The sequence below is a fragment of the Pelodiscus sinensis genome, chromosome 21, assembly GCF_049634645.1.
Source record: "Pelodiscus sinensis isolate JC-2024 chromosome 21, ASM4963464v1, whole genome shotgun sequence".
NCBI lineage: Eukaryota > Metazoa > Chordata > Testudines > Trionychidae > Pelodiscus > Pelodiscus sinensis.
In genome coordinates this window covers 2,744,913-2,757,585 of record NC_134731.1, presented here as the reverse complement: position 1 = coordinate 2,757,585, position 12,673 = coordinate 2,744,913, and the positions used below count along the sequence as shown (strand labels likewise).

Below are 12,673 nucleotides of genomic sequence, written 5' to 3'. Positions count from 1 at the left end.
ATTTAACCAAGTCTCCAATGCAATAAATACATAAATAAATAAAATGGGTGAGGGGAGAGGCTAGATGTTTCCAGTGGTTTGTTTTTGCCACCCCACTGTCAAAGCCTAGGAGAAACATGGCACTTTAACTTTTACCAGGCTATGGCTAGGTGAGCTCGACCATGGGGTGGGAGATGTAGGATTACCCCCACCTGGCTTCCTCACGTTAAAAGCTGTCTACTCTTTGGCTCCACTGGGATTTTGCAGCACGATGGTTACTATCCATTACTTATTACGCTGTAAAGACCAAGATTTTGCTCAGTGAAAAAGCTGAAAGGTGATGCCTGAAGCTCTGATGACATAAAGGTGGCCCTCTCCAGCTGTCACGTGATCAGTTTCAGACCTCTCCTTGGTGGAGTCCCGTCTCTCTCCTGCTCCCAGCCCCTCTTCCCTTGCTCTGACTGTACCACATGGTATTCTGGTAAATCTGTCATTAACATAACTGCTTGTTGTCAACAGTTGCCCCTCGCCGGTCTGGGGAAACCCTCCCCCGGCAGAAGAAAAGAGTGACGTGAGCCTGACTTGCAATGTGAATTCCAACCCTCAAGCTCACATGGTCTGGTGTAAAGACAACAGCAGCCTGAGCCTGGAGAAAGGTCGCTACCAGATACACCAGACTAGCGAGGTCTTCCAGCTGACTATCAAGAAAGTACAGAAATCTGACAACGGAACATACACTTGTGAGGCTACCTCTGGTCTCGGAGCAGAGAGGAAGGAGTTCCACCTGACAATAACAGGTAATGCTCACGAGTGTGCAGCTAAGAGCACAGCAAGGGTAGCGCGGCTTGTGCACTGACTGGTTAATAACTACAATGTTAGAGCCACAGTAGATGCTTTTCTTGCTCCATCAGTTATTTAAAAGGATTTGGCGGCTGTATCTGAAGCGGCAGCTTCCCCTCTTCTGCTCTCCTGCAGCCAGTTGTGTGCGTTAGAACTTCCAACACATTCCAGTCCCCGCTTCAGTGGCATGCACGTTGGACAGCTTGAATCCCAGGAGTTATTAGTTGCCCCGAGCAAAACGTTATATTTATAAACGCTGCAAATCCCTGGGCCAGCAGAGGGTGCTGCGTCAGCTGGTGAGGCTCTGTATAGTCACAGAAACATGGATGCATTAGCGATATCAGGGCACTAGATGATATCTGCACTTCAGGGCAGGCTGTTCTATTATGTTTGCACAATGCCCAGCACAATTAGCCTGATCACGACGGGGATCTCTAGCACACCTGCACTGCAAGCAACATACAATAACTTATTGTTCTCCCTCGATGGAATTCAGTAGAAATTAGCGGAGGAGTGGCTGAAAACAAGACATTTTATTTGAATGAAGCAGGGCAATGACACGAGTGTGCTTTGAATAGCTGTTTGGAAACAGGTTGAGCAACTGCTAGAAGCAGGCTGACACACACACAGCTCATCTCCTGACTGGTAGGAAAACTGAATGAAGCATAATTACAATTTGTGCCTTTATAGCGTGAGGCAATCAAGGATCTCAGGTGGCGTCATAAATCTTAATTAAGCAGCACAACTCACCTTTTGAAGGTGAGCTTCTTATTCCTGTTTTACAGATCAGAAAATGGGGTCAAACAAGATGCAGGGTCTTATTAAAAAAACAAAGCATAAAGCAGCAGCAAAGACAAAAATCAGACTTGAGAACAAAATCCGGGAGAAGTAACTTTGGCTTCTGTGCAGACTACTGGCCTCTCCCAAGAAGGCCAGTTTGATTTTTTTTAAAGAAGGACAGCCGCTGCTTAATAACTGTTGAGTCTGTGCCCCATTTCAAAAGAAATCCCTGACTTTCTCCCCTCCCGTCACAGGGCTGTGGACACAAAAATAAGACAATACACATGAACTGTATCAATTTACAAAGTACAAAAGTGCCACAGTAGGGATCTGTTGCATGTTTTCCCAAAAGCCATACTTTCTTGTCCCTAGAAACATTGTAGAAACCAGCGGTGTCAGAAAACCCTGCTGCATGGTCGCATATCCTTCTCCGTGTCCATGGCCTGATGGCCTAGCCAGACAACACACTGAAGTAGCCACCAATTAATATTTTCAGCTAGTCCAGTAAAAATGTTTGGCTGCTTGTTGTTTGCTTCTTTCTTTTTGAATGCTTGAGAGGGGAGCCGAGTTGGTCTGAACAGGATGAACTTAAAAAACAACCAATAGTCTGGTAGCACTTTAAAGTCTAAAAAACCACACAACACTTCTGTTCCTTCTTGGACTCGGAATCAATCAGAAAAGTTGGTACATTCAGTTCATATGGGGTTGGGTGCAATCCTCAGCCACTTGCTTCTTTCTAATGTGGGGGAGTGCGCAGGTGTGTTGTGAGAGATGTTGAAATTTCCCCGTCTACAGAAATGACAAACACTGAATCATCACCCTGCTTTCTGTTCATTATGTGGTAGCCTACATAAACAACACCCTCGGTTTGTGCTGTGGTCCTAATAAAGCTTACTTCCTATGGCTAGGCCAGACTGGGTCACTAGATAGGAGACTCTGAAATAAAACAGTCAGGGGCATTCTCTCAGATGGGGGAGGAGTTTAACCATGATGCCAGCAGCTACCGAGAAATTAGCTGAAGGAGCTCTGTGTCTAATTCCTATATAAAAAAGAGAATTAAATAAATATTAGACGTGCTCATCTCTAATGGTAACAAGATCTCACTCATATCTTATACTAACTCACTTAAGGGACACTGGTTAGGTTTATAATTGAAATGTATAGTCTGACTTAGTTACTAGCTCTTGAATAAAACAATTGAATCAACTGATAGATTACTTTCTATCACTTTTTTGCACCTCACCAAGTACGGAAGAGATCTTTTAACTCTGGAAACATTCTGCTAGGGCAAGGCCCTGTGACTTTACATTACACCTACTTCAGGCACTTGGGGTGTTGTTCTACTGCAAAAAATAAACTGGAAACTGACCTAAAAGGAGTGAAACTGACACTTTCAGGTCACTTTTGCAGTATTGCCAACCCCAAATGTTCAGAAATTATGAATCATGTCACCAAAAGTCATGAGAGTGGCTCTGAAATCATGAGGTCATGTAAAAATAGCACCTTTGGTGGTCTTTTTATTTGCCTTTGGTATGTTCCGTCTCCAGGTGCACTGGGGGTCTCAGGTTATAGCTTTCTCCATTGCCAGGGGGACAAGAAAACTTCCTGTTGAATGGACATGTGCAAGCACTTGAGGAAACCCTCTCCTTTCCCCTTCGTAGATTACTTGGACCAGGAGTATTACAACCCAGAGGCAGAGACAGCACAGAGAATCAAATGCGATCAACTGCACAGCACACCCCCAATCCAATTTGTGGCTCCAGACACAGAGAGTGAATTCTGGGAGATTGAAAGGGCAGTGAATGCAAAAGTTGTCCCTTGTTGTAGTCCGCTTCCCTGCTACAATGTTTTGGACACAAACTTTGGCATAGCGCCAAGTGTATTCCACCCCTTCTGTCAATCACAACGAGATTGACATCTATTTTCTTCGTTTTACTCTAGGGCTGTGTCTAGACTGGCCAGTTTTTCCGGAAAATCAGCCGCTTTTCTGGAAAAACTTGCCAGCTGTCTACACTGGCTTGAATTTCCACAAAAGCACTGACTTCCTACTGTAAGAAATCAGTGCTTTTTGCGGAAATACTATGATGCTCCCATTCAGGCAAAAGTCCTTTTGCGCAAAACTTTTGCGCAGAAAGGCCAGTGTAGACAGCTCAGATTTGTTTTCTGCAAAAAAGCCCCGATCGCGAAAATGGCGATCGGGGCTTTTTGGCGGAAAAGCGTCCGTGCCAATCTAGACGCTCTGTTCCGAAAATGCTTTTAACGGAAAACTTTTCCATTAAAAGCATTTCCGGAAAATCATGCCAGTCTAGACACAGCGTAGGTGAAGAAATCCTGAGGCTACTGTGTGTGAATAAGAAACACCATTTGTAGGCGGAACTACGCCCTTGGGCTAAGCCATGGGATTAGCCACCGTGTACTAAAAACAGTTACTCTGGTTCTTATAGCTCCTTCTCTATGGCTGTTTCACACAATGATCCTTTCCCAATGTAAATGGTTCTTTCTGTATGTTGATTATCACCTACTGCTTTGAACATTCATACGGGAGGGGAAAAGGAGGAGGACTACATACACAGAACGTTCGCATGGAATCAGGATCATTAGCTCTCAGGAATCTTTTCCTGTAGATTAGGCTCCGGTGGAAGCCACAAGTTGCTATGAGGGAGTATGTCATCACAACCAAAAGCGTTTGATGTCAAATGCACTAATCCCAGTAGCGGATAGCTAACATGGAGGCACTCAAGCTAACATGCAGACAGTCTAGAAGAAGATTAAGTTAGCACTGCTACTGCTTTCACTGCATGCCTTTGTGTGGAACGATGGATATCGGGGCCTGCATCTCTCACTCGGGTACCTTTCACAAAGAGTGTGTTAAAATAAACACTAGTTTTTAGGGCTGTCAAGCGATTAAAACATTAATCGTGATTAATCACTGTGACGGACCGGGCCGTGTCTGTGCACAGCTGAGGGCGTCCGCTCAGGGCGATTGCTCAAATTCAGGGCTACTTACAGCCCCCAGACTGGAGACCTTTCCAAACAGGCCGCAAACCAGTCACACAGAGCGCTTCAGCTGCCTCTGCCTGAAGCCTCACAAGCAAAACCCGTCCGACACCTCAGCAATACAGATCACAGCTGGAGAATTCTCTGCATCTTGGGGTCTTCAAAGTATTTGAAGGCTTCAATATCTGAGATATAGGTGAGAGGATTATTATAGAAAGGGGTGGGTGAGATTCTGTGGCCTGCACTGTGCAGGGGGTCAGACTAGATGATCATAATGGTCCCTTCTGACCTTAAAGTCTATGAGTCTATGAATATCCATGCCCCAGATGGCCCCGGGCCTCATACACAGGTGAGGGGCCTTAGAACCGAATCTCACCCACCCCGAACAAATTCTGTCCAGTTCCAAGAAACCAGCCACAGTTCCCAGGTCAATTTACCCTCTGGATCTTACCCACAAATCACGCTGAGCCAATCCTTTAGCATCTGCAATCTTTGGCTGTGTCTAGACTGGCAAGTTTTTCCGCAAAATCATCTGCTTTTGAGGAAAAACTTGCCAGCTGTCTACACTGGCCGCTTGAATTTCCACAAAAGCACCGACGAACTCATGTAAGATTGTCAGTGCTTTTGCGGAAAAGCGTCCTGCCAATCTAGACGCACTTTTCTGAAAATGCTTTTAACGGAAAACTTTTCCATTAAAAGCATTTCCGGAAAATCATGCCAGTGTAGACGTAGCCTAAAGGTTTATTACCACAAGAAAGAAAAGCATGAGAGTAAGGTTGCTAAAGTATCATACATTACATGCATCAAATCTCCCAGTTCTCGATGCAGGCTTGCAGCAAAGATGTTATAACTGCTGGCTTAAAAGTCCTTGGTGTGCATCCTATGTCAGGATGGGTCCATAGTTCTTCCCGGCTCCTGGTTCCCTGAGAGGCCGCATCTGGGGTCAGGAGCAGATCTGAGTACCAACATGGAGTCTGCCACATGGCATATTTATACCCTTCTTCCAGGTTTCTTCCAAGCTGGAGGGAGTCACATGGCCAGTGACCAGGTGTGTCTCTGGCCTTCAGAGGCCCATTGTTCCCTGGAACTTCGCTCATTAGCATGTCCATAGGCAAACATTCCTAGCCCATTATTCAAGCACATTCAGAGAGATTTCCAGTCTCCATACAGAGTACAGATCCCTAACTCCACACACAGACATTATACAGATATATGAAGAGCAGATACAGAATCAGAAGAAAGTAAGCTTTTGTTTGACCCCTCACATGGCCCCCTTTGTACTGACTTTTGGGGCAAACACCCCCCATGGGAGCAGCAGTGACCGGGCTGCTCCCCTCACAATCCAATAACGTGACAATCACGCGATTAATTACATGCGCTGCCCCTTTGAAATGCTGCGGCAGCATTTCAAAGGGGCAGCGCTGTGGAAGCCTGGGATCAGCTGGAGTCCTCAGCTGACCTCAACTCCGTGCCTCGCTGCCCCTTGGAAACGGCAGCACTGTGGGAGCTCGGGGTCACCTGGGGACTCCAGCTGATCCCAAGCTCCTAATGCGCTGTCCCTTTGAAGCACCAGAGCGGCACTTCAAAGGGGCAGTGCAGCATTAAGGCCTGCGATTAACACATTAAAAAATTAACGTCCTGCGTTAATCACAGGCGTTAACACACATCAGTTCATAGCTCTACTAGTTTTCGAATTAGTTCTCCAGTAGTAACATTGAGGGCTCATCTCTCCTTTCCCCTCTGACTGTGATGTACCAGCAGACTGTTCCTCACAAGACTGCAGCAAACTTTTAGACACTGCTCACAGTTTGACTCTTTACATTGCTGAAATTGTTAACAGCCCCCACATGCAATACAAGAATTCCCGTCTCTCGGGGCAAATAACCTTCTCAGACAGCGGAAGGTGCTGTTCTCCAACAGGAAAGAGCATCTCAACCCCTGTAAAACTGAACCTGTCTTTGACTGATGGAGTGACATGATTCCTACCAATATAACATTAACTAGCTTCCAGGGAACATTACAGCGTAACACCTTTAGTCCAAACAAATGCTCTTTATTACACACGATACATGAATATGCTTTCTATCTCATGAGTCATCTCCTTTACATGTGAATACTTTTGGGCTGTGTCTAGACTGGCCACTTTTTCCGGCAGCCGCTTTTCCGGAAAAACTTGCCAGCTGTCTACACTGGCCGCTTGAATTTCCACAAAAGCACTAACGATCTCATGTAAGATTGTCAGTGCTTTTGCGGAAATACTATGCTGCTCCCATTCGGGCAAAAGTCTTTTTCCGAAAAACTTTTGCGCAAAAGGGCCAGTGTAGACAGCAGAGATTTGTTTTCCGCAAAAAAGCTCCAATCGTGAAAATGTTGATCGCGGCTTTTTTGCGGAAAAGCGCGTCTAGATTGGCCACGGACGCTTTTCCGCAAAAAGCGCTTTTGCAGAAAAGCGTCCTGCCAATCCAGACGCTCTTTTCCGAAAATGCTTTTAACGGAAAACTTTTCCGTTAAAAGCATTTCCAGAAAATCATGCCAGTGTAGACATAGCCTTGCTGTATATTGCAGGTGTGCAAACTTTACTCGCTACTTTTCATCACAAGATTGAAAAGTGCTTTCCAAATGTATGAATTGATAGTTTGTTGATTTGCATCCGAACTCCAAAGATGCTGAGAACCTGCAGCTCCCATGCACCTCAGTGAGAGTTGCGGATGCTCACTGTCCCTGAACACCCAGGCCCAAGTCCAAAGCCATCAACTGTGACGCGAAGTCTTGGGATGCTGTTGAGGGAATGAGAAAAGTAGGATTCGGAGCCCAGCGAAAAGGTTCCATCCTCTGGGCAGCACAGTGAGGGGCCCTGTGATGCCGTGCCTTGCTCCAGCATGCAGGGGAGTTTTGAGGTGAGAACGGACCAACAGATCCGTGAGAAAACAGAGGGATGGTCTAGTCTCCCCTTGGAAAGCAACTGCAGTAGCCACGGGGCCTACCTGCTACCGAGACTGTAGTTTTAGTTGTCCAGGTGTTGTGTTGTCACCTTGTTGCATGGAGAAAGATCTCTTCATACTGACCCACGCCAGTCAGAGGGGTTACTCAGGCGGTTTGCTGGGGACAGGATTTGCCTCTTACTGCACCTGTCATTAACTTGAACAGAAATATGGAAATTAGATGCTGGGAAATGAAAAGGAAACGTACCCACAGCAAGTTCCTTACACAGTCACCAAATTGCACAGTCTAGGGAAATACCTCACTTGTGAACAAAGAACCTCATCTACAAACATGTGTAGCCATAGGCAGGTTCCTCCTTGAACACTTGAAAAAGAAACCTGGGAAAACAATTAAACAAGAGATGGAGAAGTATTAATATACCTCCGCAGACACAAGTTCACAATTTCGGAATCTACATGTGTTTCCCGTCAAACATTATTCCATAAATAAGCTCAACACTGGGTCAGGTGCAGAGGCCCATCTCTGGATCTAGAAATCTAGATAAGTCTCTGAATACCCTGCCAAGGTGAAAAGATCGGAGACAGATCTCCTCCTGCCTGCGAGCAATCAGGAGCTAAAGGGCTGACATCCACAAGCCCTCGGAAAGCGGTTCACTGAGTTAGTTGCTCCTGAGGTTTCACAGTGTAATTCACAGGGAACAGTCTGCTTTGAAAAAACAGTCGGCAACATCAGAATGGATTTTTTAAAATATCGAAGGAGTTTTGATGTTCTATTTAAAACTCCGGGACTTTGTTCCAAACTGTTAATGAATGCTTGGAAGAAACAGCTCCCCATACAGTGCTATGTTGCTGGCCTGGTGGGACAAGCCTGCCTCATTTCCGTCCAGGTCCACGCCCCAGCTGCAGCCTACAGAGGGCGGGGCTACATCACGGACGCTCCCTGCAATGTAGAGATGCCAACACTATTTAAAAAATAAGGGACTTTTCTTGGCACCCACACTTGACATTAATTATAGTCATTACTGTTAATGCAGGGCAGTGCTCATCGGCCCACAGACGATTCTCAGTCCTCTTCCCAGCCAGTGGGCAGGAACAATTTCTGGAATGAGGGATGCTGAACTGCACCTCCCTGACCTCGCAAAAAACAAGACAGGTCAACAAACAAACCAACGGAACACCACTCTCCATTACCTACAGCCCCCAGCTTAAACCCACCAGCGCATCACTGACAATCGACATCCGATCCTGGAAACCATCCCTCACTCTCATAGGCCTGGGGGCCAGGCCAACCCTCGCCTAGACAGACCCTTCACTCGAAACCATTTGTCTCCCAGCAACCACGCAGCACACCTGTAACATACTCACCCAGGAACCCACCCCTGCAATAAACCCTGGTGCCAACTCTGCCCACACTTTGACACAAGCAACATCATCACAGGACTTAATCACGTAAGCCTCCACATCAGAGGCTCATACAACTGCACGTCCACCAATGTGATCTATGCCATCAAGTGCCAGCAATGCCCCTCGGCCATGGACATTGGCCAAACTGGACAGTCTCTACAACAAAGAATTAATGGACACAAACCAGATATTCGAAGTGGTAACACACAGAAACCTGTTGGAGAACATTTTAACTTGCTAGGGCACACATGAATGGATTTAAAAGTAGCCATTCTGTTAAAAACAATTTCAGAAATCAACGAGGGTACGTCTGCATAGCAGGGCTAAAGTCAAATTAAGCTACGCATTTTTCGCTATGTCAATTGCGTAGCTGAAGTTAAAAGAGCTTAATTCAGCTTTTGGCGCTGTCTACACAGCAGGAAGTCGAAGGAAAAACACTCTTCCTTCAACTTCCCTTACTCCTCGTGAAAGAAGGGTCACAGGAGTTGAAGAAAGGAGTTCTCCAGCTTGACATTATGTCAAAACAAAGGCTTGTAGTGTAGACATGCACTATGTTATTTCAGAATAACACCAGTTATTCCGAAATAATGCTGCTGTGTAGCCGTTCCCCTACAGAGAGAATCTGTGGAACTAGCGTTCATATGCAAATTTGATACGATCTTGAACAGTTTGAACAAGGACATGAACTGGATGGGCCATTATATTCAACAACCAAATGACATCCAAGGCTAAGTATCATGCACTTACAGCCTACTGTATTAGCTTTATATAGCACAGACACCTCAATGGACAGGTCTTCCTTTCACCTCTTCCCTCTTTTCCTGCGTTATATTTCAAAATCTGGGCCCCTTACTCCATATCTGTCATTTGAAGAAGTGGGTTGTGCCCACGAAAGCTCATGATATTACATATATTTTTTTATTAGTCTCTAATGTGCTACTGGATCATTGTTGTTGTTGAAGTTTTTTAGTTAGATTAACATGGGCTACTCTGACTCTTAACTCTGTTCATGAGAGCCCCATGAGGACCCAACAGACCCAACAGGTGGGGCCTAGTGGCAGGGCCAGCAGCCAAGCACTGGGGCCGGCAGCCAAGTGGTACCCAGGGTCAGCTACTAAGTCCCTGTGCACATGACTGGCAGCCAAGTAAGACCAGAGGCTGGAAGCAAAGCCCCCTAGCATCAGCAAGCCCAGCAGCTGGGACCCTGAGCAGCGGGGGTGCAGGGCTGGCAGCTGGGAACCTGAGAAGCAGAGGCATGTGGCCAGGTCACCCAAACCTGGGGATGGTACAGCACTTCCAGCACCCTGCTTCGGTGCTTATGTCCCCAGCACTCTGCAACGCCAGATTTTGTTGCATAGTGATGCAGAAATAGGCGAGGTCCCTGATGCAGAGTCTAAGGACAGCACCAGAGAAGTTCAATCTTGCGCCTACCTCACATGCCCCATGACCCGCCAGGAAGGGTGATCTGAGCCTGCACTATGAAGCACGGAGCCCCGGTACTGCCGCTTGCACTGCTGTGTGCCCGGGGTCTCTGTCCAGCTTAGACCGTGTACCCACAGGTGCTGGAAGGGGAGCTCTTGCTCAAAGTGCTTTCCATCACATAGAGGGTTTCCTGCTGGGTTCACTGGCTCTCAGCATCTCCCTGCACTAACTGTTCCAGCTCCCGTATCAGCGGCGGCAGAGGTGCTAGAGTAGTGCTGGGCGAGGCCACTTTAAGAGCAAGCCAGGACTGGTACCCGACAGTGAGGACCCCGCCTTCTTCGTCAGCCTGCACGATGCCAGCAGCATGGAACAACCCTTTCTTTGCTCCACCCCATCACTAGCTTTGGCTGCACTTCCTACTTCTGGTGCCGGGGCTATAAGAGTCCCGTCCATCCCTGCAACCAGCCTGCCCGACTGCTTGGAACCTGCTGCCAGCTACTAACAATCTTGCCATGGCCAATCAAGGTAAGGGAGCTTGGAGCCGGACAGTAGCCAAGGGGACCGGCAGAATCCCTACTGAGAAGGGGGGAAGGGTACATGCAGAGGAGACTTAGGGGATGAGAGCCAGCATCTTGGGGGCACCACTCTAGCAGGTGCTTGCCCCAGCTGAAGGTAGAGCTTGGACAACCCATGTCTGGATCCGGGCTTCTCGTGTCCCCTTAGCACAGAAGTTCCCTGGGTATCTTGTTAGGCATCTCCATGGTTCGAGGAAGGACAACCCCTTGAGGCACTGACCCCCCCATGCTAGGGCTTCCCCGCTCGGCTTGTGTAATGTGATATCTGTTACTTTGCTCAGGAGGGCTCAGCCCGGAAAAGATCGCTGCATTCACCAAAAAATGGGAGGATGACCCGCAGTTCAGACTTGCCCAAAATGTTACAACCACCAACAGCTCGCTGGAGGTGTGTCTCAGTCGGAAAGTGGTGCAGGACACGGTGCACGTCTTCCAGCATGCGGTGCCTGCAGAAGGCAAACCGGTCACTGACCAGAAAAAGTCAGGTAAGGGAAATTCCCTGTATGTTCCAGGCTTCTTGACTGACCTTACCACAAAATCTTTACGCACCGTGGCAGCACAAATATAAGAGCCAAGTTACATTTACAACTGATGTCTTGTGCTATGTTTTAAGCTGCCTTTTCATTAGGAAATATCACCTGGAATATTCTTTCTGTTTCTGAGTTCATACTCTTATCATCCAGCTCCTTATGTCTGTGGAAACACTGACTGGTACACAAACCCCTTTGAGGCTGAAATTAGACAGGGATCTCAGAAACGGTGCTCTTCCAAAGACTGGAAGTAACTCTGGTCTGAGGTCTGAAATTGTAGGCTGTGCCAAAATAGCCTTGCTCTCCCACGGGACCTGTGGTAGTCTTTAGGTCCCCTGATTTAAGACAGGAGATAGTATTTAACACTAGGGATGTAATTGGCTAATCAAATAGTCGATGTTCCAGGGCTGTTGCTACACTTCAAAGGTGAAAGCGCTGTGGGGAGCACTGGGCCTGCAGGGGACCCCTACTGGCCCCGTGCACCCTGCAGAGTTTCAAAGTGGCAGTGCCACATGGAGCCCTGGATCAGCTGGGGACTCTAAGTTCTCAGCTGGCGCTGGGCTGCACGCAGCATCTGAAAGCAGCAGCGCTGTGTGGAGACTAGGATCTGGCCCCGGGCTTTCTGACAGAGGCAGCAAGGGTGGGGAAAGAGTGACTAGTCGACGCGTCTGGCGACTATCGAATAAGCATTTGTATCGGATAGTCAACTAGTCAACTAATTGTTCAAGTCCCTATTTAACATCTGAAGTTGAGAATAAAACTGATATATTTCTAAGCTGTCATTCAACCTACAATGGATTTGGCAGACAAAGGGTACATCTAGACTACATTCTCCTTTCGAAAGGAGATATGCAAATTTGGTGCTAATTTGCATATCTTCTGATCGCTTTTTTGAACGCGTTTTTTTCAAAAAAGAAAGCAGTTTAGATGCGGTTCTTTCAACCCCCTCCCTTTTTCGAAAGCACCCTGCACACCTCATTTTTTGAGGAAGAAGGGTTATTTTGAAAGAACCGTGTCTAAATTGCTTTCTTTTTTGGAAAAAAACAGTTTTCAAAAAAGCGATTGGAAGATATGCAAACTAACATCAAATTTTCATATCTCCTTTCAAAAGAAGAATGTAGTCTAGATGTACCAACAGAGAGGTTCTCCACTCTTGAGGGAATTCTGAGCCAACAGTATAAGTCAAAATCCGGGATGCTAAGTTCTT

General features: G+C 46.9%; 1 protein-coding gene across 1 annotated transcript in view; it reads left to right on the top strand.

Moving 5' to 3' along the window:
* Nucleotides 1-10,732: 10,732 nt before the first annotated feature.
* LOC102462350 (bleomycin hydrolase-like) overlaps nucleotides 10,733-12,673 on the top strand; it is a 23,745-nt gene continuing 21,804 nt past the window's right edge. Inside the window, exons 1-2 of the mRNA XM_025184242.2 lie at nucleotides 10,733-10,889; nucleotides 11,221-11,421. Of these exons, the coding sequence (XP_025040027.1) occupies nucleotides 10,877-10,889; nucleotides 11,221-11,421 (214 nt within the window). The 5' untranslated portion in view covers nucleotides 10,733-10,876. The remainder of the gene's footprint in view (nucleotides 10,890-11,220; nucleotides 11,422-12,673) is intronic.